A 27823-nucleotide genomic window follows, 5' to 3' on the forward strand; every position below is an offset into this window, starting at 1 on the left:
CTATATAGAGACGTTGTTAGGAATTCCTCGAAATGTAAGCCCAGCACCTGTCTTGCCAGTATTGGAAGTCCCTGGGTATAAGAGCATGTAGGGAACATCTGTAGGGCCTCGCCGGTTTACCAACTTTGGATCTTTGTTCCTACTATCGATATTCTTCTCTATCTCAAGTAGCTTGGAGTTAAAGAGGTCGAATGCTGTTTTAACGCGAGAGTCATCTGTCCAGTAAGAGGCGGAGCCCTGTCCCAGGTATACCTCGCCGGTAGAATGCTTCAACAAAAGCTCCAGGACAGCCATGGTAGTGGCACAGGTCTTTGGATTGGACACAGTTTTTAGGAAATAGGCTTCCGGGTCACGAAGGAAGTCTAAGTATTGTGTCAATCCTTTCTCTGGAACAGGTTTCCGGGTGGTGCTGGGGTGATTGGGCATGAATCCCGCATAGCCGTACTGCCCGAAATTGACCGCTGCATGGTGGGCAGAAGTGATCCAAATGAGTGTGGTAATACCTTCTTTCATATCCTCCACACCCTTCATCTGGTACCACCCTCCCTCATCACGCTTCTTATCTCCGTGACCCACCTCCACTATCTCTTTCCACCATGCTTTAACTTCTCTATCACTCTCCACACTTTGGTCGTCCTTGTAATACAGCGATGTGTAGTCAGATACCCAACATTTCAAGGCTGCCCATATTTCAAGCCCGTCCACTGCATACAGATAATCTTCTATCACAAGCTTCACACCATTTACTTCATCAGTTAGATCGCGCACAGCCATACCCCTGGACAACGCGTATTAGTGCATTAATATAATATTAAAGTTACAACCAAATTCGGATTCCAATTCAATTCGGTATGAAAAAATTCTTGGAAAAAGTTTGGAAGTATACATCTTACTCATACTAAAATATACTTGATTTTAAGAAGTGGTAAAGAAAACTCAAAAATACTTGATTTTAAGAAATGGTAAAGAAAACTCAGGATTACTCTAACATTAATACCTAGTCGTTAAAAGGCATTTTTTTTTAATTTAAAATAATTCAAAAATACTAAAAACAAAATCTATTAAGTAATGGAAAAATATAAAATAAAATTGGTTAATAACAGAATCTTTAAAATCTATACATCAAAAATAAGTTTAAAGTGATTTCATATAACCAAAAATTTACCTCTTAAATATTAAATAAATTCATATAAATTTGGATAATATTAAAATCTATTTACAAATCTAGACACCATTAAATTATATGATATAAATTCATTCAACAATAATATTAACAAATTAATCTTTTTAACTGTACTCCATTAAGATAAATTCCTCTATTATCACCAAAGCTCATGATTTCAGTGAACAGAGACTTGTTAATTGCAATCTATAGTAATTTCAGATAGGAACCTGATACTTGTGGTCAATAGTGCCAAAATGGGTTTCCAAACATAATTGTGTTGTATTTAAACCTGTGTATTAATCCCCTAAGTGAATCATGTTATCAAATTTTCGTACTTTTTGGCTCAATTTAGCTAAATTTAGTAACTATTATTACGATATTTCCCTCAGTTTAGGTTATCTGTTAAGACATTTTTAGATGTTTCCTGGTGTTATTTTTGGGGATGATTATAATGTAACCTCGCTATTAAAAAAAATTACAACATTACCTTTTACCTTTTAATTATAGTTATGATATTACCTTTTAAGAAGATCAGCTGGTAGTCCTTGCTCATTGAATCTCCAATCCATGTATGCTTTGGCTGAAATTTCCATAGAATACTTACCACTCGTAAAGCATTGCTCGATTATGCCTCCTGCAGTTATCAACGACTGACGAGCAGATCGATTGATCTCCATATTATTGCGAAAGTGAGGGATGAGCAAGTTGTGAAGTGGGTGCAGTTTGCTCAAATGTCTATGGGCAGAAATGATAAATGGCTCCACCACAGCATGAGTCCTGAGCCTGCATTTGAAAGAAAAAGAAAAACTTTATAAATAATTTCTAAGTAGACGAAGCACTACAAATGTGAATATGATATAGGTGGTTAGTAATATTCTAACAAGTTCAAACTAAAAAACATAAATGATATTGGTATCTCTTACCAATGGCTAACCAACTGATGATAACTGGAATCGTTGCCCGCACATGAGCTTTGGCTAGTTGCCATAACCACCCTTCATCTTCACCGCTATAGTCAGGAGTGTAGACTTGTCTTGAACCCAAGCCCACGGACGTGTGAGGCAAACACAGCTCAATGGCCACACGCTTTAGAGTTCCGGTGTCGGCCATGAAGAAAAGTGAACGGGTAGCGTAGGCTTTGCTGGTAGGAAGCTGGTTGACTAGCGCCACGTAGGGCATGTAACCGTCATAGTAGTCCAATATAAAGAGCCGATTCGATTTAATAGCCTGCTATATGGACATGCATGCTTAATGGTTGTCTGTCTATTGTATTGCGGAAGAATATTCAAAATTCTAGTATATAATCATTAACGAACCATTAAATCTAATTAACAATTTAACTTAAGGAACTAAATACCTCCTCCACCGAGATGCCATCTAGGCTTTTAAGAATATGTTCAGTGGTGATTGCACTTTGTTGGAAACCATATATTTGTTCGTCCAGGTGGTCGGATAGTGGAAAGCTCTGTAATCGCATAAAGAAGTTCGTATCGTCATTAGTATTAATGATAACAATATTATTAAGAAGAAGTAAAAATAACGGTTGTTTCATACTTGTAAACATCGAATGACCATCGGATTGATTCCAGAAAGTTTCTTTCGGGCATACTCATCCTCTGTCTTCCATGTGGTGTCGTCCTCTATTGCACAGGCAGCGATTTTATTCAGTAATTATCAAACATAAATAATAGCACCCAAAATGCATTAAATTCAAATTGGGGAATATTGATCGAGATTAATCCACTCACTGCTAATGATACTGGGAAGCGGAAACTTGAGGATAGCTTGATAATCTGTATTCAGAATCCCTTTTATCGTCTGACCGGGAAGGACTTCTTTGGCTAAACTGGCTTTAATGTTAGTCCAAAATGAAATTCCCTTACTAAAGAGACCACGAACTTCCTTCAATGTGCCAAACTCAGGCTTAACAGCTGACTTTATGGCGGGAATAACTACTTTAGAGAAATCTTTGAGGAAATGAGCTCTAAAGTCTGAAAGGCACTCCTGCGGAAATTGTTCGTCTGAGGGAATATAGAAGCTCTGTGTAAGGCTGCATTGTTGGAACTACTACACACCTACATGCAGACTCTTAGTTAGAGCATGTGACTGCATGCAAGATTCCTTTTGCATGTTGGAACTACTACACATCTACATGTGGACTTTTAGTTAGAGCATGGGATTGCATGCAAAATTCCTTTTGCATGATTTACTCCTTGATTTACTCCTTGATTTGCTCCTTCTTTAACTCCACAACTGACTAGTTATCTCCGGAACTTGTTGTAGGTGTTGAGTCTTCTCATTGATCACCACTATAGTCATTACCTTGGGATCTTCACCCAGTAATGCTATATCATGAGCATTGTAACATAATTTTCTATTGAATCATTCTTCTCTTCTTTCGATTTTCTTTTAGTGTTTTTGCTTTGCAAAGCTGTGTGTTCAACCTTTACTAGCTAGATTCATCTATGCAGGTTTTTTCAACACATTTACATGGTATCAGAGCCTACAGGTTGCTAGATAAAAGGCACACTAGTACTTTATTTTGCAAGTATTACAGCTTGGAGATCGAAGATTGACAGAAAAATGGAGTTTCCCAAAGCATCGATCCTAACACCGTACAACCACTACAACAAAACCAGCGATTAGCGTCCCTTTTTACTTCTTTTTTTGCATCTAGAGCCCATTTTTGGTGCTATTTGCATCCATTTATCAAATATGGTGCAAAACTTGACACAAAATTTGCATCAAGTTTTGCACCAAATCTTACACCAAGTTTAGCACCAGGTATTGCAATAGGTTTTGCACCACGTTTTGCACCAAATTTTATGGAAAGTTTTGTGTCATCCTTTGCACCAGGTTTTGTTCCAGGTTTTGCATCAATTTTGGCATCTATTTTTGTTTGACATACTTTTGCATCCTCATTTGCATCCACTTTTTGCACCTACACTTGCATCAACTTTTGCATCGACTTTTGCATCCTTTTTTGCATCCTTTTTTAAATCATTTTTTGCATCCATTTTTTCAACGATTTGTGCATCACTTTTGCGCCACGTTTTACATCGAGTTTTGTGTCTAGTTTTGCATATAATTTTGCATCTACTTTTGTTGCATCCACTTTTCCATCTTGTTTGGCATCCATATTTACATCCTCTTTTGCATCTATTATTGTACCCACTATTGCATCTAATATTTTTGTGCCACAATTGGCGCCTAGTTTGGCACCTCCTTTTGCACCCACTTTTGATTATAATTTTGCATCCACGTTTGCATCCTCATTTGCATCTAGGTTTTCATCAACTACTACATCTATTTTTGCATCCCTTTTTGTATCCAATTTTGGACCAGGATTTGCATCGGGTTTTGTGTCTCGTTTTGCATCTACTTTTGCATCGACTTCTATTGCATCCACTTTTGCATACAATTTTGCATCCACTGTTACACCCATTTTAAATTTCACTTTTTGCATCCCTTTTTACATCTTCATTTGCATCATACTTTGATTCTTTTTTTTCATCTATCATTACATCCACTTTTGTTATGCCATAATTTGCACCATGTTTTGCACTCACTATTGTATCCACGTTTGCTTCCAATTTTGCATCCATGTTCACATCCTCTTTTGCATCAAATATTGCATCTATTTTTGCATCCACTTTTGTGTCAGGTTTATGCATTGGGTTTTGCATCTCGTTTTGTATCTACTTTTGCATCTACTTCCATTGTATCCATTTTTTTCATCCAATTTTGCTTTGCCTGTTGCATCAATGTTTGCTTCCACTTTTACATCCATTTTTGCATCTTATTTTGCATCTTATTTTGCATCTTATTTTGCATATTTTTTGTCTATTGTTACATCCACTTTTGTTGCACCGTATCTTGCGCCTACCATTGCAACCACATTTTCTTCCACGTTTGCATCCACATTTGCATCCTCTTTTGTGTTCAAGTTTGCATCAGATATTGTGTATGTTTTTGCATCCCCTATTGTATCCACTTTTGTTTCATCCATTTTTGCATCTACTTTTGTGTCCGTTGTTGCATCCACATTTGTTTCACCACAGTTTGTGCCAAGTTTTACACCTACCATTGGACCCATGTTTGCTTCCACTTTTGCCTTCATGTTTGCATCCAAGTTTGCATTGACAACTGCATCTACTTTGTATCCACTTTTGTGTTAGGTTTTTCATGTTGTTGTGCATCTACTTATGTTGTATCCACTTTTCATCCTATTTTACTTCTATTGTTGCCCCCATTTCTATGTTCGCTTTTGCATCCCTTTTCCAACACTCATCATATTTTCTGCATTGATGATATTCCTTATGGCATTGACAATTATGAACAATTGATGACAATGTCAATAATATTGACAATGATGAAAATGAAGATGATGGCGATGACATGAATTGTGATTATGATGATAAAGACGATAGTGGTTACAATGACATTAATGATGATGATGGCAATGATTATAATGATGACGACGCTAATGACCTTGGCGAATCTTCCCAATTTTAGATGTTGTCATTGTCATAATCATAAGCATTATCTTTGGTGTCATCATCATCATTTTCATCTAGGTCATCATCAAAAACAATAATGGCATGAATGATGATGATGGTTACAACAATGTTGATAGAAATTACATTAATGATGATGATGGGGATGATAAAAATGACAATGACGATGATAATGGTGGTGATGATGATGATCATCGATCATCTCTCAAAAATAGAGTTGTTATTTCTCTTACGTATATCAATGTGTCCTGACTCCTAAACAACCCTTTTCTAGCACTGATCACATTTTTTGGGTTGATGATATTTCTTACAACCTCTATAATTATAAACAATTGCAAACAATGTCCATAATGATGATGATGATGGAGCTGATGATGATGGCATGAATGGTGATTATGATGATAATGTAATGATGGCAATTGTTGGGTCCCTATAATACTAGTGATTACCCCATTACTATTGTAGTTATACCCCTTATTTATATTGTTGTGCCCCTATTACCCCCATATTGTTATTTCTGTGCCCCATAGAATCCCTCTATTGTTATTTTTGTGGCTTTATATTATTATGGTTAGGTCGGCTGGATTATATTGTGACTCCCTAGACTCCTATATATAGAAAGGAGGTTTTGTCATTTGTATCATCCAAGAATTGTTCATTTATGTAATGTAAAGGAGGTTGCCCCCTCGAAGAGGCTGAATTCTAAGGCGTGGATCTCTCTTTTCTATCTTTGTGTGAGCTGGTTTCATAACATTTGGTATCAGAGCTTTGGATTCTAGGGTTTCGCTGCTCCAAACAGGTCATCGTGGCATTTTCGCTATAACTTTTTTCTGTGACGTTTCAGAAGTCGCAAAAAAAACCCATTTGAGAAGAATTGGCGCTGAACCTTGGGTCCGAAATTCAGAGCTTTTCTCGCGATATTTTCGAAGATATGATCTGAGGAAGTTGGTCTTTTTGCAGACTCCTGAATTACATTCAAAACAGGTGACCTGGGGAAAATCGTCATAACTCTCTCTCTGAGGATCGGATTGAAATTTCGTAAAAAGGTACAGAAAGAGGACGGACTGTAGTTTCTTGTGCGTGTGTTTCAGATTCAAAGGTTGAAACAGTGACTCGTGGCACGTCGTACAAGTTCGCTCTACTGAACCAGTCTAAAAGCAAGTCACTGTGGGAGATTTCACATAACTCTTCCTTGGAGAATCCAATTTGGCTCAGACTTGTGGCATTGGAAAGAGGACACAGAAGGCTACTACAGGTAGCAATTTCAGAATTGGATGATCCGAAATTACAGAGATACATCAGATTCAATATCAGGCTTCTATAAAGTGAAAAAAGGTGTGTAGTTTTTTTTTTTTAATTTTTGTGTAAGCTTGGTTTAACGGAATTCAAAGGGCATAGTAAAACATTATTATCGGTAACTGATGCCCCGAGGAAAGAAAATGCAAACACCTAGTAAGGAACCTGAAAGCTCTAGCATGACTCATGAAGAAGAGGAAGAAATGCTACATGATATATCAAAATTACAAGAACAAGTGCAACAAATGTCACGCTCAAAAAAGCTAACAGAAGCTAAGATAAGTGGCGTGGAATCTAAGGTAAATGGCGTGGAATCTAAGATAAAGGGAATGGAAGTTAAGATTGATGCTAAATTTGATGGCATGGATGATAATATGGATGAATTGAAGAAGTTGCTACAAGAAAGGGTCACTAATGGTGAAAAGGTAGTAAAGGAAACTCATGATGAGAACAAAAGAAATGTTAATCATGATTCCATAGACTCTAATGTTGGATCGAAGACTCACCATGTTCCAAAAATCGATATGAGGAAGTTTGATGGCAAGGATCCCGCCACATGGATATTACAGATGGAGCAATTCTTCGATCTCAATAATGTGCAAAACACACAAAAGGTACGTATGGCAACTTTATATTTGGAACCAAATCAGTTTGTATGGTATCAATGGCTTTGTTCTCGTAAACAATTTATCACTTGGGCAATTTTTACGGAAGAATTGATAGCACATTATGAGGATACAAAAAGCAACACTTTTTTTAGCCAATTGATAAGTCTCAAACAAAAGGGTTCAATAATGGAGCACATTGAGGAGTTCCAAAAATTGAACATAAGGGTAAAAGATATTCCAGAGGAGCATAGGATTGATGTGTTCATAGGGTCTTTAAAGGATAATATCCAACATGATGTGCGCCTTTGGGAACCTGATTCATTAGAGAAGGCATTCAGGTTAGCAAGAAAAATGGAAAGCAAAATTATGGCAACCAGGAAGCATACCATTCACAACTATAAAGACGGAAGTGTTGTTGCCCATAGTCTTCCACAACCTACAAGGTTGACACCACAACAATTGGAAGAAAAAAGAGCAAAAGGGCTTTGTTACAATTGTGATAGCAAATACACAAAAGGTCATAAGTGTGCTGAGAAGAAATTATTCTACATAGATTGTGAAGAGGAAGAAGAAAAGGAGCAAGAAAGGTCAAAAGAAGAGGATATATTCCAGGAACAAAGCCTAGATGAAGAACAAATAAATCCGACCATATCTTGTAATGCATTGGCGGGAATTACCACTCCTCAAACCATCAAGATAGAAGGACAAATCAAGAAGAAAAAGGTAATAGTGTTGATTGATTCAGGAAGCACCCACAATTTTATTCATTGTAGGGTAGCAAAAGAATTGAATTGCTTCCTATATCCAGCACCAGAGTGTCAAGTGATGATTGCAAATGGAGGAACAATAAATTGTTCTGGAAAGTGCCATAATATCAAGCTATCCATGGGAGAATATGTATTGACTAGCCCAATGCTTTCCATTCCAATGGGAGGTGCTGATGTTGTACTAGGAGTCCAATGGCTACAATCCTTGGGTACAATAGCTTTTAATTTTCAAGAACTTTTCATGAAATTTTCTGTGGAAGGAAAGGAAGTTGAATTAAGGGGTATTGCAGGGAAACCAGGAAAGATAATCAGCTCTAATGGCATGACAAAGCTTCTAAAAAAGGAGCAAAGAGGTGTAATTGCACAATTATGTTCGCTAGATGTTTCCACATTGGAATCATCTATTTCTCCAGATCTCCAAAAAGTCCTGGACAATCATTCCAAGGTATTTGAGACTCCCAAAGGTCTCCCACCTATGCGTGATCATGATCATGCTATTCATCTGATTCCAGGAAGTGTTCCTCCAAACATCAGGCCGTACAGATATCCCTATGTCCAAAAAAGTGAAATTGAACGTATGGTTGCAGAAATGCTAGAGGCTGGTATAATTCAACCGAGTCAAAGTTCTTTCTCAGCTCCAGTAGTATTGGTGCACAAGAAGGATGGATCATGGCGCATGTGTCCGGATTATAGGGAGCTCAACAAGCTCACTATTAAAGATAAGTTCCCCATTCCTGTTATTGATGAATTACTGGATGAATTGCATGGATCAATTTACTTCACCAAGTTGGATCTTCGTTCAGGATATCATCAAATCAGAATGAAGATTGAAGACATTCCGAAAACGGCATTTAGAACTCATGAGGGTCATTATGAATTTTTGGTCATGCCTTTTGGCCTTACCAATGCACCTTCAACATTTCAAGGTTTGATGAATTCAATTTTCAAACCATTCCTTAGAAAATTTGTGTTAGTATTTTTTGATGATATACTAATCTACAGCAAGTCTTGGAAGGATCATGTTGAACATGTTGACAGGGTGCTACAACTATTGGAGGAGAAACAATTATATGCAAAAAGATCCAAATGTTTCTTTGGAGTCCAGGAGGTGGAATATTTGGGTCATATTGTATCTCATGAAGGAGTTAAGGTAGACCCTAGCAAAATTAAAGCCATTAAGGAATGGAAAATCCCCACATCCATAAAGCATCTGCGAGGATTTCTTGGGTTGACAGGGTATTATCGCAAGTTTGTTAAGAATTATGGGAGAATAGCAGCACCTCTAACAACATTATTGAAGAAAGATTCATTTTCATGGACTCCGGAAGCAACAAAGGCCTTTGAACATCTTAAAGAGGCAATGTGCCAAGCACCGGTCTTAGCTACACCGAACTTCACAAAAACCTTTATTGTGGAATGTGATGCTTCAGGAAATGGAATTGGTGCTGTTCTAATGCAAGATGAAAGACCCATTGCTTTTGAAAGTCGTCCAATCAAGGGAAAGTTTTTAAGCAAAGCTATTTATGAGAAGGAAATGTTGGCAATACTCCATGCACTTAAGAAATGGCGACCCTACCTAATGGGAAGACACTTCAAGGTAAAAACGGATCATGATAGCCTTAAATACTTTTTAGAACAAAGATTATCCTCTGAAGAGCAACAAAAGTGGGTCACAAAGATGTTGGGTTATGACTTTGAAATCATCTACAAAAAAGGGAAGCAAAATGTGGTGGCAGATGCACTCTCAAGAAAGGATGAGGATGTGGAAGCATTGTTGTGTGCCATTTCTATTATCCAACCAGATTGGATAAACGAAGCAAGGGAGGAATGGAAGAATGACGAAGAAGTGTGGGCACTTATTCGAAAGCTACAACAAGATTCCAGTACTTCTGATACATTTAGCTGGCAAAATGATTCGTTATGGTACAAAGATCGCTTATACCTCTGTAAGAATTCCCAGCTAAAACAAAAGATTCTTATGGAATTGCACACTTCTCCCTTAGGAGGGCACTCAGGATTTTTAAAAACTTACCACAGGGTTAAGAAGGAATTTTTTTGGGATGGCCTTAAATCAGATATTCAAAAGTTTGTGGCGGAATGTTTGGTTTGCCAGCAAAATAAAGTTGAAACAATTAAGACACCGGGTCTATTACAACCTTTATCCATTCCAAGCCAACGTTGGGAGGAGGTTTCAATGGATTTTATCACAGGTTTACCCAAGTCTGAGGGAAAGAGTGTCATCATGGTGGTAGTTGACAGACTTACCAAGTATGCACACTTTTGTGCATTATCACATCCATTTAAAGCCAGTACAGTTTCTACTGCATTTATGGAAACAGTTCAAAAGCTACATGGAAACCCAAAGATTATTGTAAGTGACAGAGATCCCATTTTCACTGGAAATTTTTGGACAGAATTATTTTCTTGTCTTGGTACTCAGTTAGCTCATAGCTCATCTTATCATCCTCAATCTGATGGGCAAACTGAGATAGTAAACAAATGTTTGGAAGGATATCTTCGTTGCTTTGTATCTGATAAACAGACACAATGGGTCAAATGGTTGCCTCTGGCTGAATGGTGGTATAACACTTCCTTCCATACAGCAACAAAAATGACCCCATTTATGGCACTTTATGGGTATCAACCACCATCCATCACATCATATTTAAGAGAAAATTCTAAGGTTCAGGCAGTGGAACATCACATCGAACATCAACAACAAGTCCTCCAACTCTTAAAGGATAACCTCGTGTTGGCACAAAATAGAATGAAACAACAGGCAGATCAACATCGCAGTGAAAGAAGTTTTGATGTAGGTGATTGGGTATTCCTACGGCTACAACCATATAAGCAAATGTCCCTAAAGCAAGCTAAGAAGGATAATAAATTATCACCAAAGTATTATGGTCCGTACAAGGTGTTGCAAAAGATTGGTACTATGGCATACAAATTGGAGCTTCCTGCAGCTTCTCGATTGCACCCAGTTTTCCATGTTTCATGTTTAAAGAAGGTTATAGGTGACAAGCTCCCAATTCAAACAATATTGCCAGAACTTGACGAGGAAGGAAAAATTATATTGGAACCGGAAGCAGTCACAGAAACAAGAACTCGACAGCTACGAAATCGATCAATTTCAGAGTATCTTATCAAGTGGAAGAACTTATCCGCTGAAGATTCCACATGGGAGGATGAGAATTTTATGCAGAAGTATCCAAAACTACTCAAGCGTTGAGGAAAACACTTTTTTGAAGGAGAGGGGCATGTTGGGTCCCTATAATACTAGTGATTACCCCATTACTATTGTAGTTATACCCCTTATTTATATTGTTGTGCCCCTATTACCCCCATATTGTTATTTCTGTGCCCCATAGAATCCCTCTATTGTTATTTTTGTGGCTTTATATTATTATTGTTAGGTCGGCTGGATTATATTGTGACTCCTTAGACTCCTATATATAGAAAGGAGGTTTTGTCATTTGTATCATCCAAGAATTGTTCATTTATGTAATGTAAAGGAGGTTGCCCCCTCGAAGAGGCTGAATTCTAAGGCGTGGATCTCTCTTTTCTATCTTTGTGTGAGCTGGTTTCATAACAGCAATAACGATGACAAGGATGATGGTATGATGATGACAATGATTATGATAATGAGAATGAACAATTACTAGTTTCACTACCATCTTCTGGATACATATTCCTATCATACTTTTTAAATTTTCTGTCTCTCTTGAGGTATCTTACTATAATGGTGTTGTCAACACTAGAAAGATATCTTGTTGTAATGGTGGTTCTAATGTTAGCACTAGCAAAGTTTTTGTTAAATTTTGGTTAAAAAAAATCGATTTATGCAATTATTTTGACAATCTATGTAAAAAAGTAAATAACATCCAATTATTTTGACTGTAGTCCCATTTATTATCATGATTTCACCAGTCTGAAGACCATCTTCTACATACATATTATTATTAAACTTTTTGCATTATATCCCTCTTATATATTGTTGTAATGGCAGTATTAACACTAAAAAAATATCTTGTTGTAATGGTGATGTTAGTATTAGCACTAAAAAAATCACTAAATTTTGGTAAAAAAAAGTTTATCATTTATTTATTTTTAATTTGGGAAATTTTTGTTTTTATTTTTTTTGTTTTTAATTCTATTTTTATGCAGTAATATTTTTTTTGGTTGAATTTTGGTAGTAACTAGTTTTTGGTCGAATCATATGTATTAACCATGTTCTTTATGCTACAAGTCTAATTGTTGGGACAAAATTGCTCTTTCAAATAAGTTGCAAAAGCTATTTTACATCCATTGTTGCACCCATGTTTACACCCACTTTTACATCCCTTTTTGCATTTTATTTTTCATCTTCATTTGCTTCTTTTTTTGCATCTATCATTACATCTACTTTTGTTGTGACAAAATTTGTTCCATGTTTTTCACATAATGTTGTACCCACGTTTGCTTCCAATTTTGCATCCATCTTCACATCCTCTTTTGCATAAAATATTTCATCTATTTTTGCATCCACTTTTGTGTTGGGTTTTGCATCTCATTTTGTATCTTCTTTTGCATGTACTTCCATTTCATCCATATTTTGCATCCAATTTTGTTTCTCATGTTGCACCCATGTTTGCATCCACTTTTACATCCCTTATAGCATCTTGTCTTGCATCTAAGTTTGCATATTTTTTTGTGTCTAATATTACATCCACCTTTTTTGTGCTATTATTTGTGCCATATCTTATGCCTATCATTGCAACCCACATTTTCTTCCACTATTGCATCCATATTTGCATCCTCTTTTGTGTCCAAGTTTGCATCAAATATTGTTTATGTTTTTTGCATCCCGTTTCGAATTTACTTTTACATCCACTTTTGATTTGTCTAGTTTTGCAACTAATTTTATGTTCACTATTGCACCCATGTTTGGCCCATGTTTACATCCCTTTTTTCATCCAAGTTTTCCTCCTTTTTGCATTCAAGTTTGTCTCCCTTTTTTTTTACATTCATTGGAGTATCCACATTTGTTTCACGACAATTCATGCTAAGTTTTATGCCTACTATTGTGCCCATGTTTTCTTCCACTTTTTCATCCATGTTTGAGTCCTATTTTGTGTTCAAGTTTGTATGAACTATTGCATCTACTTTTTCATCCACTTTTGTTCAATTTTTTTGTCTTGTTCTGCATCTACTTATGTTGTGTCCACTCTTCATCCAAATTTACGTCTATTTTTACCCCCATTTTTTGGTTTACTTTTGCATCCATTTTCCAACACACATCATATCTTTTGCATTGATTATATTTCTTATGACATTGAAAATTATGAACAACTGATGACAATGTCAATAATTATAACGATGATGATAATGAAGATGATGACGATGACATGAATTGCGATTGTTATGATAATGACAATGATGATAAAGACGATGGGAGTTACAATGACAATGATGATGATGCTAATGACCTTGGCCATTCCTCCCAATTTTTAAATGTTATCATGGTAAAAATCATAATAATTATCTTTGGCGTCATCTTCCAAGTCATCATCATCTGATCATCATTATCATTATTTTCATCTTGGTCATAATCAAGAACAATAATGGCATGAATGATGATTATGATGTTCATGATGAAGATGACAAAAATTATGATAAAAATTATATTAGTTATGATGATGGGGATGATGACAATTATAATGACGATGATAATGGTAGTGATGTTGATGATCATCAATCATTTCTAAAAAATAAAGTGGTTATTTTTCTTTCATATATCACGTGTCCTAAGGTTGGTGATATTTCTTATGATACCTATAATTATGAACAATTGACGACAATATACAAAATCATGATGATGATGATCATCATGAAGAAGACATGAATGGTGATTATGATGATAATGAAATGATGACAATAATGATCACATTGATGGTGGTGATGATGGCAATAATGAAGATGATGACCCTCCCTCTAAACTAGCGAGGTACTCATAATGAGACAAAAAGGTACTCTCAAGTTGAAATATTCATATAAGAAGGGATCTAGATTGATAAGCATCAATGATGATTTACATCATCATAGCCAAAATTTTCAAAATAGTAAGGCCTTGACTAACAAGTTTATCTCTCCATTAGATCAGAGCACAATGTTGGGAGGCATAAATTTGGACACCACTGCCTTTCAAGGCACTTACCCCACCAAGATGTTTACCAGCTATGTCCTCACATGATCATTTCCTAATCCACTATCATAATATTTGACACCAGAAAATGTCAATCCTCATGACTATTCTTATCTTGGATTAATGTACTTGACTTATGGCGATTAGTCCTAGTCAATGTCCAAATTCTCAAAGAATAGTGGTCCCAGATGTTTATCCAATCCACCATTATCCCTACTAGTGCCTTTACTAGGCTTACGATTGTTAATCCTAGCCATAGTACATGACACATGGATAACATGGTGTCTACCCTCACTCCCTCTCAACCAGGGAGGAAATATCCACAAGCATAAGATTTTCTCAAGAATACCCATCATTTTCGTAGAGAATAACATCATTAATTTGTTTTCATCACATGACGACTTTATGATTAAGCATTCATAGATTTGTGGAAAAATATTTCCCCTTTTGTATTTGTGATGAAATACAATAAAAAAGTGAAAGCCAAAATCATTAAACATACACTATATTGATTTATCTAAGTCTAAACTCTAAGGTTGAAGTGAAAATTCATGTAAATCTTATATCTATGAGTTGTGCCAAACTTATGAAAACCTTATTCCCTAAGTCCTATATATAAGAAAATGAAAAAGAAAGAAAAATAAGGGCCAATAAATGGTAACTCATGTATTCACTCCCTCTTTGGAAAATATATGAATATATACACTCCTAGTCACACTTGATCACATGTATGTGATGGTTAAATCATGAATTCTTCTTTTCTCCTTGCATTTTCACTTCATCATTTAAGCACCTAATTGAGGATCTAAGGAATGTTTGTTTCCTAAGGCTTTCATGTCTACTCTTGGTTTACTTATGTCACACTACTGTCAACTTATGTGACAGAGTGAAATACATAAGTTTGTGGAGTTATTATAGAGGTCTATTGAGTTCGTAACCACACACACATGTATTACATCTCATTGATCCACATGTGTGGGTTGGAGACTCATTTCTTGACAACTTTAATGGAGACTACTTTGTGGCTTTAATGGTATAGCTTACAAAATATCTTGTTAAACATTTCGATTCATTCTTTCTTTTCCTCGAGACACTTATAATATTGAAGTCACTCCCAACAATCCATGGAGATGGGGATTATAAATTACTTGTGCTAGAAATAGAATTGAGAAATAGAGGTTTTCCATTTGCGATATTGGAGTCATAGACATTGGATACATGGTAGTAGTCCTCAATGTCAATTAACTAAAATTGTATTGTCATAATGCGAAAAGAGGTAAACATATTGGTAACCTTGATGTCTTAATCATTTCAAATAATAACCATTCCACCCAAGTATCTCTAAGCATCAATCACTACTACTTGGAAATTCCTCCCCCATTTTCTAATTATATGAGGTTGAACCTCACTTAATATTTTTGCTTCTTATATCAACATTATTTATGGGTGCTTTGCATACCATTTTTCTTTTAGGAGTTTGTTTTCGCTTACTATTGACGCCCCTCATGTTCCAAGACTATTTTCATCAAAAATTTACATAGAAAGAAAGTATAAAGTGACTAAAAAGAAACATGTCTCAAGATTTAAGTGCTTGGACAATTCCACTTCATGACTCCTATATTTCCTTAACCTAGGACCAAATGGTGAACTTGATGGCCTTAAGGGAAATTGATCAATGAAAATCTAAAAAAGAGGTGATTTTTGACTTTATCACATACAATTTAATATACTAAAAAAAGTATCCATAACAATTTCATCAATCAATGAATCATTAAAAAAAATATCCAAAACAATTTCATCAAGCAAAGAATCATTGAATTATAAAATACAATCTATAAACATTTTGGGAAAGTTTTGCTAAAACATGCTTAAAATCAGCATATTTAATATTAATATTCAACAATAATATGGACAATAACACATTTTGATAAATTAAATAACATATTATCAAGCCTAAAAAATGTCACTAACTGAAAACTACAAAGCATGCAACTAATGGAAGTGACCACTCAAGGCCACCACAAGACAATTAATCTATTAAGACCAAGATTAATGGGGACAAAGATCTATAAAGGACAAAGGAAAACCTATTTTAACTTTATTGTTTTATTAGCCTGGTTCAAGATGAACATTTCAATATATCATGAAGAACATAATTAGTTTTATTGCATTAAGAAAACCCAAGCACATTCTATAACTTAGCAAGAAAGAGATGTATAACACCCATCTCAGCGACACGACACATGACATTAAGTTACTTTACTATATATAATTTAAACTCCTATCATAAAATCACAAATTTAGCATGAATGGAATGTTTAAAATCCATTTTTATAAAAACAAAATATAATTTTTCTTATAGAAAAATATACCAAAAACTAAGTATATTTCTCTAGAAAAAAAAAAATACTAAAACTAAATATATATTTAAAAAAAAACTAAAACATAAGCAAACTAGAATTTGAATTTGACATTCTTGGTCACTTTCGGAAACATATGGTGGAACATAATCTCTTTATCCTCATCTTCAGCTTTTTCCTAAAAAATAAAAGCATACAAAAGTGGGAAAGAGCCATAAAGCATGGGGAAGCTTTTTCCTAAGCACAAAAGCATCTAAAAAGTGGAAAATTCCTTTTTTATATGAGGAAACATTATTCACCCAAAAAATTTTTCCCAAATTGAACTAATGAGGAATTTTGGAAATCTTCATAGCCTCCACTTTCCTATATATTAGAGGCTTGGCCATTGAAAAAATGATGGGAATTTTGTATTGTCACGCTCTTGAGATCTGTCTTGAGAGGGAGAGTTTTGGAGCTATGAGTTGGGGGAGGTGATGTTGCAACTATATCTGATTGTTGTAACTTTCCTCCAACTCCTTTATTCATATAGATCAGTTGTTCTTCCTTCCATATGTTTCTATTCATTCTTTACTTCTTCTATTTAACTAATGTATGCATGGGTTTTTGGTTTATATTTATTTATTCAATAATATTTATATGTTTTTTATAGTTTTGATTATTAAGATATTATGTTGTGAAGGTTGCTTTATTCTCTCTCTTATGTGTAGGACCAAGCTTTGGAGCTAGCTAGGAGCACTTCTTGGCTATACGAAAAACTCCAATAAGACCTGCATGCGAGGACTCACAAGAATTCATTCTCTTTTTCTTAATCTATACTCTACATCTTGATCTACTAAGAATCCTAAGTCTTAGAACAACCTTTCTCTTAATTGGTTTGTCTTAGGTTTCTGAGATAAACTGAGAGGGTTTTGTTTTCATCTAACCATGCATTAAATCCTACAGCAAAATGATATTTAGAAAATTTAATATATTTCACTATGTAAATGAACTTAGTAAAATGAACCCATAGAGGTGGTCATAAATGGAAATAAAAGTAAAACTCTAAACAAGAAGCCAAAAGTGGATTTAACCATGGATGAAAAATTGGGAGTAGAATTGGATGTTAAACTAGCCATCAAAACAATATGCAAACAATGACACAAAAAGGTTTTTAAAGTAAAATTAAAAAAGGGTGCAACACTAGACACAAAGAAGGGAACAAAATAGGGCATATGAAAGGATACCGAATTGGGTGCAAACAAGGATGCAAAAATGGACACCAAAATGAGGATGCAAAGAATGGTGTAAAATTAGGATGCAAAAAGGATGTAAGAAAAGACACAAAACAAGATGCAAAATGGGACTAAAAAATGGTGAAACCAAGGATGTCAAAGATGATGCATAACTAGATGAAAATTCCAACTAAAATCTAGGTGCAAAATGAGATGCAAATGTGGACACAAAATATGGCAGAAAAAAGGATGCAAATTTGGAAGCCAAAAAGGATGAAAAACTAGATACCAAAAAGGATGCAAATTTGGACATAAAAAATGGTGCAAAATTGGACACAAAAGAAGAAAAAATGGTGCAAAAATGTGCATAAAAATAGCTCAATTTTGGATGCAAATTGAGATGCAACATTGGATGTAAAATGATGCAACAAATCATTCAAAACTTGGTGCAAAAACAAATGCAAAAGTAGACGAAAAAATGGCTCAAAAGTGAAAGTAACAATAGACGGATGCAAAGGTGGATGTAATATATGGTTCAACATAGGATGCAAATTTAGATGCTCAAAAGGATGAAAAATTGGATGCAAGAACTGGTGTTGAAAATGATGCTAAATTGGATGCAACAAATGATGCAAAATTAAATGCAAAATATGGTGCAAAATAGGATGCAAAAAAGGGAGATAAATAAAATGCAAAAGTGGATGCAAAAAATGGTGCAAAAATGCATGCAAAATTTGGCACTAAATCAGATTCAACATATGGTGCAAAATTGGATGGAAAAGATGGTGTAAAAAAAGGCAGAAAAATTGGCACAAAAATAGATGTAAAAATAAGTACAAAATTAGAAGCAAAAGATGGCATAAGACCAGATGCAAAAATTGGCACAAATTGGATGTAAAAAAAGGCGCTAAATGAGATATCAAAGATGGTGTAAAAATCGATGCAAAAGAGGAAGAAAAAAATGATGCAAAAATAGATGCAAAAAAAGGCACAAAACTAGAAGCAAAACCTGTTGTAAAACCAAATGAAAATCTTGGTGCAAAATATGATGCTGAAAATGATGGAAAATTTGGCGTAAAAAAGATGCAAAATTTGGTGCAAAAAAGGACGCTTTAAAAATTGTACAATAGAGCCAGATTTAGCGCCAGGTTGCTCATCCCAATTGAGAAAAAAATGCACTAGAATCTGGTGCTAAATTTGGCGCAAATTGCCTGTTTTGTTGTAGTGAACTATCATGACTGGAAGGACCAAATGGCTCGATACCTTCGTCATAAAGGGTTGTACAGGATTACCATGGCTACAGAAGTGGAACCCACTTCAGCCATAGAGAAATCCAAGTACCTCAACCGTATGGATGAGGCCCACGGATCCATATGCATGTGCATCTCTCCAGAGTTGCAGTTTCATCTATCTACCTGCAATACTCCCAATGAAATTTGGAAAAAGGTTGAAGAGCTGTACGGGAAACAGGATGAGATGAAAGGACATCCGCTCGAAGTGGAGCTGCTATCATTGGATCCACGGAACTATGACAGAATTCAAGATTTCTTCACCAAATATAATGATCTATTACTGCAACTCAAGGGTTGTGGAATTGACAAATCCAAGGAGGAGAGTCGCCAAGTTCTCTCTATTATGTCAAAGCTCGGACCGGAATACTCTGTCTTTGTGTCTACATTTCATTCAGTAAGGCTCGCAATAGGTAAATCCTACACTATGCCTTCTCTCAAAGAATTTATGGAGTCCCTTATTTTTGAGCAAGATAAACTCATTGGCATGGGGAAAACCAAACCTCCAAAAGCACATGCACTTGTTGTGCATGATGGCAGCCACAATAAAAATCACAGATCTGATTCAAATCAGAAAAATCAGCAGCAAAAAGACAAAGGAAAAGCACATTCCCATCCAAAGAAGGAAGGGTACACCAAGCCCTTCAATGACTCCTCCGGCTCAAGAAATGACAAAGGGAAGAAAGGAAACAGATGCACCTACTGTCAAAGAGGATTCCATCCAGAATCCTCTTGCATGAAGAAACAAATTGACCAAATGGCAGAAATCCTTCAGAAGCACAACCTTGGGGACCACATCCCCCAGGGCACCAAGAAGAAAACTGAGGATTCGCCACACGGGAAAGGTAACAATTTTCATGCTTTAGTTGCAATTAATTCTTCTCCTGATGCATGGATTATAGATTCTGGTGCATCACATCATATGGCTGCTGTAAAGGAAGTCTATTCCTCTTTGGATGCATGCAAAGGACCTCCCATCCTCATGGGAGATGACTCACCTATTGAGGTCACCGGAAAAGGTAGAGTGGAACTTTTACACGAAAGCTTTGAAGATGTGCTTCATGTTCCAAAACTTTCGGTAAACCTACTTTCAGTTTATCAGATCACTCATTCCGGCACCGGAAAGAGAGTGGAATTCACTCCAGATGCAGTGAACATATATGATCTACATAGCAATGCCAAAATTGCAACTGGTGAGGTAAAAAATGGAGCCAGACTGTATACATTTTCTGAATTTATTGAATCTGAATCCTCCTTATTGCTTACACATGCTGATGATAGTAGTAGGCTTTGGCACGAGAGGTTTGGTCACTTAAATTACAGGTATATGCAGCAGCTAAGCAAGAATGAGATGGTGGAAGGCTTGCCAAATATCAATTTCTCCAAAGGAGTTTGTGAAGGGTGTGTTCTTGGCAAACATCCCAGAGAAAAGTTTGACACCGGCAAGACTCACAGAGCATCCTCTCCTCTAGATCTGATCCATAGTGATCTCATGGGGCCTCTTCCTCATCCTTCCATCAACAAAGCAAGGTATGTGCTTACATTTATTGATGATTTCTCACGGTATACTTGGGTGTATCTTCTCAGGAACAAATCTGAAGTTTTTGAGCACTTTGAAGATTTCAAAGCACTAGTTGAGACACAGTCAGAGAGAAAGATCAAAGCCCTCCGTACAGACAATGGGGGGGAATATATTAACACAGCACTTCAGAACCTTTGCCTTCAGTCTGGCATACAGTTGCAGTATACAATTCCATACACTCCGTAGCAGAACGGAGTTGCTGAGAGAAAGAATCGATCTCTCAAAGAGATGGCTTCCTGCATGTTGCATGCCAAGTCACTGCCTCATAAGCTTTGGGCCGAAGCACTTAATTGTGCTAACTACATCCAGAATAGATCTCCTCATAGGTCTGTCAAGGACCAGACCCCCTTTGAGGCTTGGAGCGGCACTAAACCAAAGGTCACTCACCTCCGTGTTTTCGGCTCTCGAGCATGGGCCTGGATCCCCTATGAAAAGAGGAAAGCTCTTGATCCACAGAGCATTGAGTGCATATTTGTTGGATACCCTGATCGTGTGAAGGGATATCGACTCTTGATTCCCTCTACGGACAAGCTCATCATTGAGCGAAGTGTCAAATTTGAGGAAAGTCTCTCGCATGCACCTCAAGCGCCGTATGCAGACACTTTTTATCTACCTCATGTCCGAGATGATGACTCAGTGCATTCAGATGCCGATACAGATCATGCAGATGCCGAGGAAGAGCATGCAGATGCAAAGACAGAGTCTTCAGATACAAATCTAGTGCATGCAAATGATGATCCACATCCAAGCCCAGATCGGGCTTCCAGCAGTGAATCATATTCCCCTGTCATAAATCAGAGAACAAGGAGCTTACGTGAGATATATGCACAAGACCAACCAGCTGCTAGAAATGGTCTTGTGGGGGATAATTCTGATCTGCAGAGGACTAGCTCAGAGTTTATTGAGCCTCCTCTTGTCCTCACTTCCATTGAACCATCGCCCTCCTGGCATTGTCATTTGGTTCAGTCTTCTGATCCACAGTCTTATGCTGAGGCTGCTGGGCATCCACCTTGGGAGTCTGCCATGGAGGAGGAGTATAACTCCCTCCTCGAGAACCAGACTTGGGATCTGGTCCCCTTTCCTTCAGGAAGGAAACTTGTCCGATGCAAATGGGTCTACAAGACCAAGAGTGTTGCAGATGGGCAAATCACCAGACGGAAAGCAAGGCTAGTAGCCAAAGGCTTCCAACAAGTGCATGGCATTGATTATGACGAGACCTTTGCTCCAATAGCAAAGATGGATTCCATACGCCTCACACTTGCCATTGCGGCTGCCTAGCAGTGGGAAGTACATCAGATGGATGTGAAGAATGCCTTTCTTCACGGAGACCTATCTGAGGAGATCTACATGGAGCAGCCACATGGTTTCATTCAGGATTCATCTTTGTTCTGCAGACTGAAGAAATCTCTCTACGGCCTTAAGCAAGCCCCGAGAGCTTGGTACGCGAAGATGGATTCTTTTCTCTTATCACAAAACTTTGAAAGATGTAAGTCTGATCTGAATGTTTACATGCTTAGGACACATGATTCTCTTCTTATCTTAGTTTTGTATGTAGATGATCTCCTAATCACTGGCAGCTCGGCTTCAGCCATTGCTACAATCAAGAGGGCCTTGCATGATAGGTTCTTGATGACGGACATGGGTCCATTACACTTCTTTCTTGGTCTTGAGATCAGCCAGAATGCCATAGGCATCAAACTCTCTCAGGTTAAGTATGCACGGGATCTCCTCGAGAGATTTCGCATGACTGACTGCAAGCCAGCACCGACTCCTTTTCTGTCTGGGGTCCGCCTTGAGGATGGAGGTGACACTCCATTAGTTGACAACACTCTCTACCAACAGCTAGTGGGGAGCTTATTGTACCTCACCCACTCCAAACCAAATCTCTCATATGCAGTAGGGGCAGTTTCCAGATACATGCAGGAGCCGCATGAGCTACACTGGAATGCTGCCAAGCGCATCCTCCGATATGTGTAGGGCACCATCACCTTCGGGATTCACTATGCAACAGGCACTTCATTGAATCTCCTTGGCTTCATAGATTCTGATTGGGCGGGAGACATCATTGATCGCAAGTCCACCTCCGGATATTCACTCAGTCTAGGATCTGGCCCTATCTGTTGGTCGAGTAAGAAGCAGGCTGCTATTGCTCTCTCTTCAGCTGAGGCTGAGTACCGAGGAGTAGTCAACATCACCATTCAGGCTCTGTGGCTACAACACTTCCTCACTGAGTTGGGCGTCCAGTTCCACCAGCCCATTGTCATCTGGTGTGACAACCAGAGCACTCTCAAATTTTTCAGGGATTCAGTACAGCGGCAGTGGACGAAGCACATAGAGATCCATATGCACTACATCAGAGACTTAGTACATGATCGGGTCATTGATTTGCAGTTCTGTCCTTCAGCAGAACAGACTGCAGACATCTTCACCAAGACATAAACTGAGCAAAAGTTTCGCTCTTTGCGTGATCGTCTTGGAGTGAAGGACACGATTGCTTAGCAACTGTATTTTTCTTCCTCTTCTCTTTTGATTACATTGTATTTTGAGGGGGGGGTTTTCCCACGAGGTTTTCCCTCTTTCTTCAATTTTAGTACAAGTTGCACTGTATTTTGGGTGACCTTTGGCCTTAGTTGCCAGGGCCCATTTTCTATTATTCCCCATAGTGGTGTTCAGGGAGGTGTTGGAACTACTACACACCTACATGCAGACTCTTAGTTAGAGCATGTGACTGCATGCAAGATTCCTTTTGCATGTTGGAACTACTACACATCTACATGTGGACTTTTAGTTAGAGCATGGGATTGCATGCAAAATTCCTTTTGCATGATTTACTCCTTGATTTACTCCTTGATTTTCTCCTTCTTTAACTCCGCAACTGACTAGTTATCTCCGGAACTTGTTGTAGGTGTTGAGTCTTCTCATTGATCACCACTATAGTCATTACCTTGGGATCTTCACCCAGTAATGCTATATCATGAGCATTGTAACATAATTTTCTATTGAATCATTCTTCTCTTCTTTCGATTTTCTTTTAGTGTTTTTGCTTTGCAAAGCTGTGTGTTCAACCTTTACTAGCTAGATTCATCTGTGCAGGTTTTTTTAACACATTTACATGCATATCTGGTTCATGCTCTCGAAATCTTGACCTGCAAACGCTCGTAACACGTAAAGCGTAAGTTCTATTGAAATTATATATATTGTAGATACACTTTAATTTGATCATCTAATGCAATATGGGCAGCACGTAGTTACAGGTTTTAGAACGTGGACGACCAATTCTACACCTGCGGGGATATGGCATCTCCGGCGATCCACCCAACACTTTCCTTTCTAACTCCTTCTTGGTGTCAGGATCGCCCAGATCATTGTAAACATCGTAGTCATAAATGCGATCCCATGTATTCCTTTTGTCCGTTCCATTTCCTCTCAATCTCACCAGCTCTATGTTCCTCAAAGCCACCAGACCTAACGGCGTTTCATCTGGAGGATAGCTCTGCACACATGGATACATAAATATTAATATTTTCATTTCACACGGGCAGTTTGATCCAAAGCGTACGTAAGTTGATAAAATTAGATGTTATGTACATTATTTGCAAAGAAGACTCGTTCAGCGATTAGATCAGAGTAGATGAGAGTCATCAACTTGGGATAGATCCAGGAGTTGCACAGGAAACGAATATCGCCTTTTCCTGGGATTTGAGTTGAAAGCTCTTTCAGAAAGAATTCTCTGGGGTGATTGTTTGTCACCAGTACAGCGCCGGGAGTTCCCATCTCACGAGCCCACTCGAAGCTGATTCGGTGTTCTGAATCCTTACTAACGTATTCCAGCGAGGGGAGCAGATATTTCCAATCTAAGTGAGCAGGACAGCTATGTAAACCCTGGCCCTTTTCTGCAATAACATATCAATTCACGGCTACTATAACTACTTGCATAATAACTGACATGGATTGTAGAACAAAGCCAAGGAACTCATGACGACATTAATCTATAATCATGCAAATTCATTATTTCACCTTGATCTATGTGGTTGCTACTGACGGGCTGAAAATTAACCTTCTATTGCAGCAATTCGAATACACGATCTCCAACGCTGGCAGATAAATCCTTGACATCCAGAAGAGATGCTTTCCGAAGGACAACCGTTCCTTCGATCTTGGTAACTCCCTTCTTGCATCTCCCGAAAATTTCGAAATTTTTCATTTCTGTGTCGAACCGTAATGCCTAATCCACGTATACTTGCACTTGCAATCCTTGAGCAGATTGCCCTTGCCCTTCTAAAGAGAATTCGACATTTATAGACTGTTCAGCAAACAAATAATTTTCCTGCATACCAACTTCCAACTCGGATTTGAAAATCATCTACGCTTCTCCCAACCATCGGATTTGACAGTTCCATTACGCTCCTCCCAACCATCGGATTTGACAGTGCCATTGGACCATTCAATGGCCCTAATCTACGTGATAAAAATATTTGATGCTTGAATTGATTGCATCCCGTGCGACCAAACTTGGACAACAAAGTGAACTAATTTCACATTTTGAAGGTTGCGTCTTCATTATTTTACATTGTTATTATCATTAAATAAATAACCAACCACTCTGTTGATTATTTTAGTTTACTTGGATAGCTGTTTTCATTTATTTTGTTTCTCCTATGCAACTTGTTTTAATTAATGATAAAACCTAGACAGTGGGAAGACCATTACATGCCCCGCAGCACAGTGCGTATTGCTTGCCCACTTGCCAACAAACCAATCATTAATTTAATGATGATATTTATAAGGCGTTGTTAATTGAGGGAGGAATTGTTTGGATGGTCAAAAGTGGTTTGAATTGGGCAAAAAATAAATGAAAAAACCTCGTAGTCATGTTTTTTATGGTGGAAATGGATTCAATGCAATAATAAAGAACCTGTGGGTGCTCAAAATTTTGAGGACAACTGTAACCAAGATTTACAAAAATCTCTGCCAAATTTTATCAAAATCTTGACAAAATTTGCATGATTTTCAGTGCAAAAGGTATATGGAAGTTCGAAAATGGACTTCTAAGTCAGAATATATGCCCTGTTAAAGTTCAGAGGTTCTTTTGCCTATAAAGGGGAAGGAGAAAAGCATATCGGAGGTTTGGGAGCTCATCGCAATCGAAAGTCAGCGTTTTTTTATAGTGGCAGCTGGGGAGGACACAACAAAATCAACGATCAGCCTATCGCTAATATCGCATACCAACTTTCGGCAGGTCCGAAGCAGAACGACCCTGCATTTCATCAATCGACAGTGGGTAATCCCGCATCCCGTAGTCTCGCATTCCCGTGATATCGCAGTCCCGCAACCCCACAATCCAGCAATCCCGCATTCCCACGATATTACAACCCCGCAATCCTGCAATCTCGCATTCCACACATCAGACCCCGCAATACCGGCAAATCAGTGATCAATGGACCCAAAGGACCATTCTTAAGCAATTGTGATGACGAAATAGGCTGATAGTGCAAAATCTCCAAGAATTTGGGCTTTAGTGTTAAAGCGCTAGGAGGGGCCGATTTTATTTAACAAAGGAATTCATGAAAAAACCAAGGGCCAATGGGCCCTTTTCTCTCTCCTCCATGGGGCCACGTGGCAGAATCCTATTGGTCGTAAGAATCCACGGGGCAACTGACATTAGCATGACATGGATGTACAGAGATGACACGACAATATGGATGACACGTGGCATGTAGGTTCAACTTTTTAGGGGTCCTATTGGGGCATTTCAGAGTGAAACGTGTCACCACTCAAAGAGTGCCACGTGGCATTAATGACATCATAAACCCCACAATATACAATCGCACAAAGCAAAGTTTCCTCCTTCGCCAAAGTTCCTTTTAGCTTGTGGTTGTGATATGCGGGAACCCCAGTCTGGATGTGATATTTTATACAAAAGACTTAAAAGGGTTATCGAGTCCATCCCTTTCCAAAGGCCGCATATTATCAAAACACTCCCATCTCTAAACGGTCTAGATTGACTCTACCCAGATCATCAGCTTCCAAGCCTTTTCTCTTGCCCACTCCCCACCCACGATGTTTCCCTTTACCAACAAAGGGGGGGTCTGAAAAGCGGTTTCCCCTCCATGCCCCTCCTCTACGTGTCCCTCTCATATCATTTCACACCCCCCCTTTGCTTACCACTTACAGCTCATGCCCCCCTCCAAAAACCATTTGTCCTCAACTCCCTCCCCTGTGTGGTGATTGCAAAATCCCGGTGGGCCCAATCCCACAAATCGACAATTGCAAGGTTCAAGGGGAGATATAAAAGGCAAGTGTTATAAATCACCGATATGTGGGATTTCATATAACAAAGGAAAAAGCCCCCTGCAGAAAGTCCAATGGCCCTAGCGGCCGAGGACTAAGCACCTGGTCATAGCTCCCGATCACATGAAGTAAAAGGGGCTAAATCATAAGGGGCCAAGGGGGATCAGAACTCCCCTGTTTCGTGAGGGCCAAGCATATCAGGGCATCGATAGTGCTTTGCAGAGCTTTAAAGGCTCGGTGGGTCGGAAACTAAGGCATTTAATATGGGAGATGGGGCATTCAAACTCGACATGGGTTGATCCAGAAAGGCCCTTTGTGACATAGAACTACGGTTTACGCTGACAGAATTAAATAGGGACTTAGTGGACCGTGAGAACTTAATTACCCAGCATGGTGACCCCATACAGAAGAAAGACAAAGTACCACCCTAGGATTCTCAGTTTCAGTACCGCAACATGAAACCGATAGCGCCCATTCCCGTCTTTAAAAGATGAATGGTTCGAGCAGTAAAGGCAAAAGCGTCGGGAGTCGGCTGAGCAACACGGGAGGCCAT

At 37.9% G+C, this 27823-nt stretch overlaps 1 protein-coding gene across 1 annotated transcript; it reads right to left on the minus strand.

Moving 5' to 3' along the window:
• Positions 1-27823, minus strand: LOC149248055 (linoleate 9S-lipoxygenase A-like). The gene is made up of 11 exons (XM_089447267.1): positions 27733-27823; positions 26206-26361; positions 24568-24872; positions 24232-24472; positions 24092-24125; positions 2914-3215; positions 2720-2805; positions 2523-2630; positions 2100-2392; positions 1685-1948; positions 1-778 (listed from the first exon to the last, which is right to left on the minus strand). Exons 1-11 carry the CDS (start codon positions 27821-27823, stop codon positions 1-3), a joined length of 2658 nt encoding a protein of 885 aa, XP_089303393.1.

Source organism: Pinus tabuliformis, chromosome 7 (assembly GCF_031772625.1).
Source record: "Pinus tabuliformis cultivar Carrire ecotype Pingquan chromosome 7, CPIR1, whole genome shotgun sequence".
Taxonomy (NCBI): Eukaryota; Viridiplantae; Streptophyta; class Pinopsida; order Pinales; family Pinaceae; genus Pinus; species Pinus tabuliformis.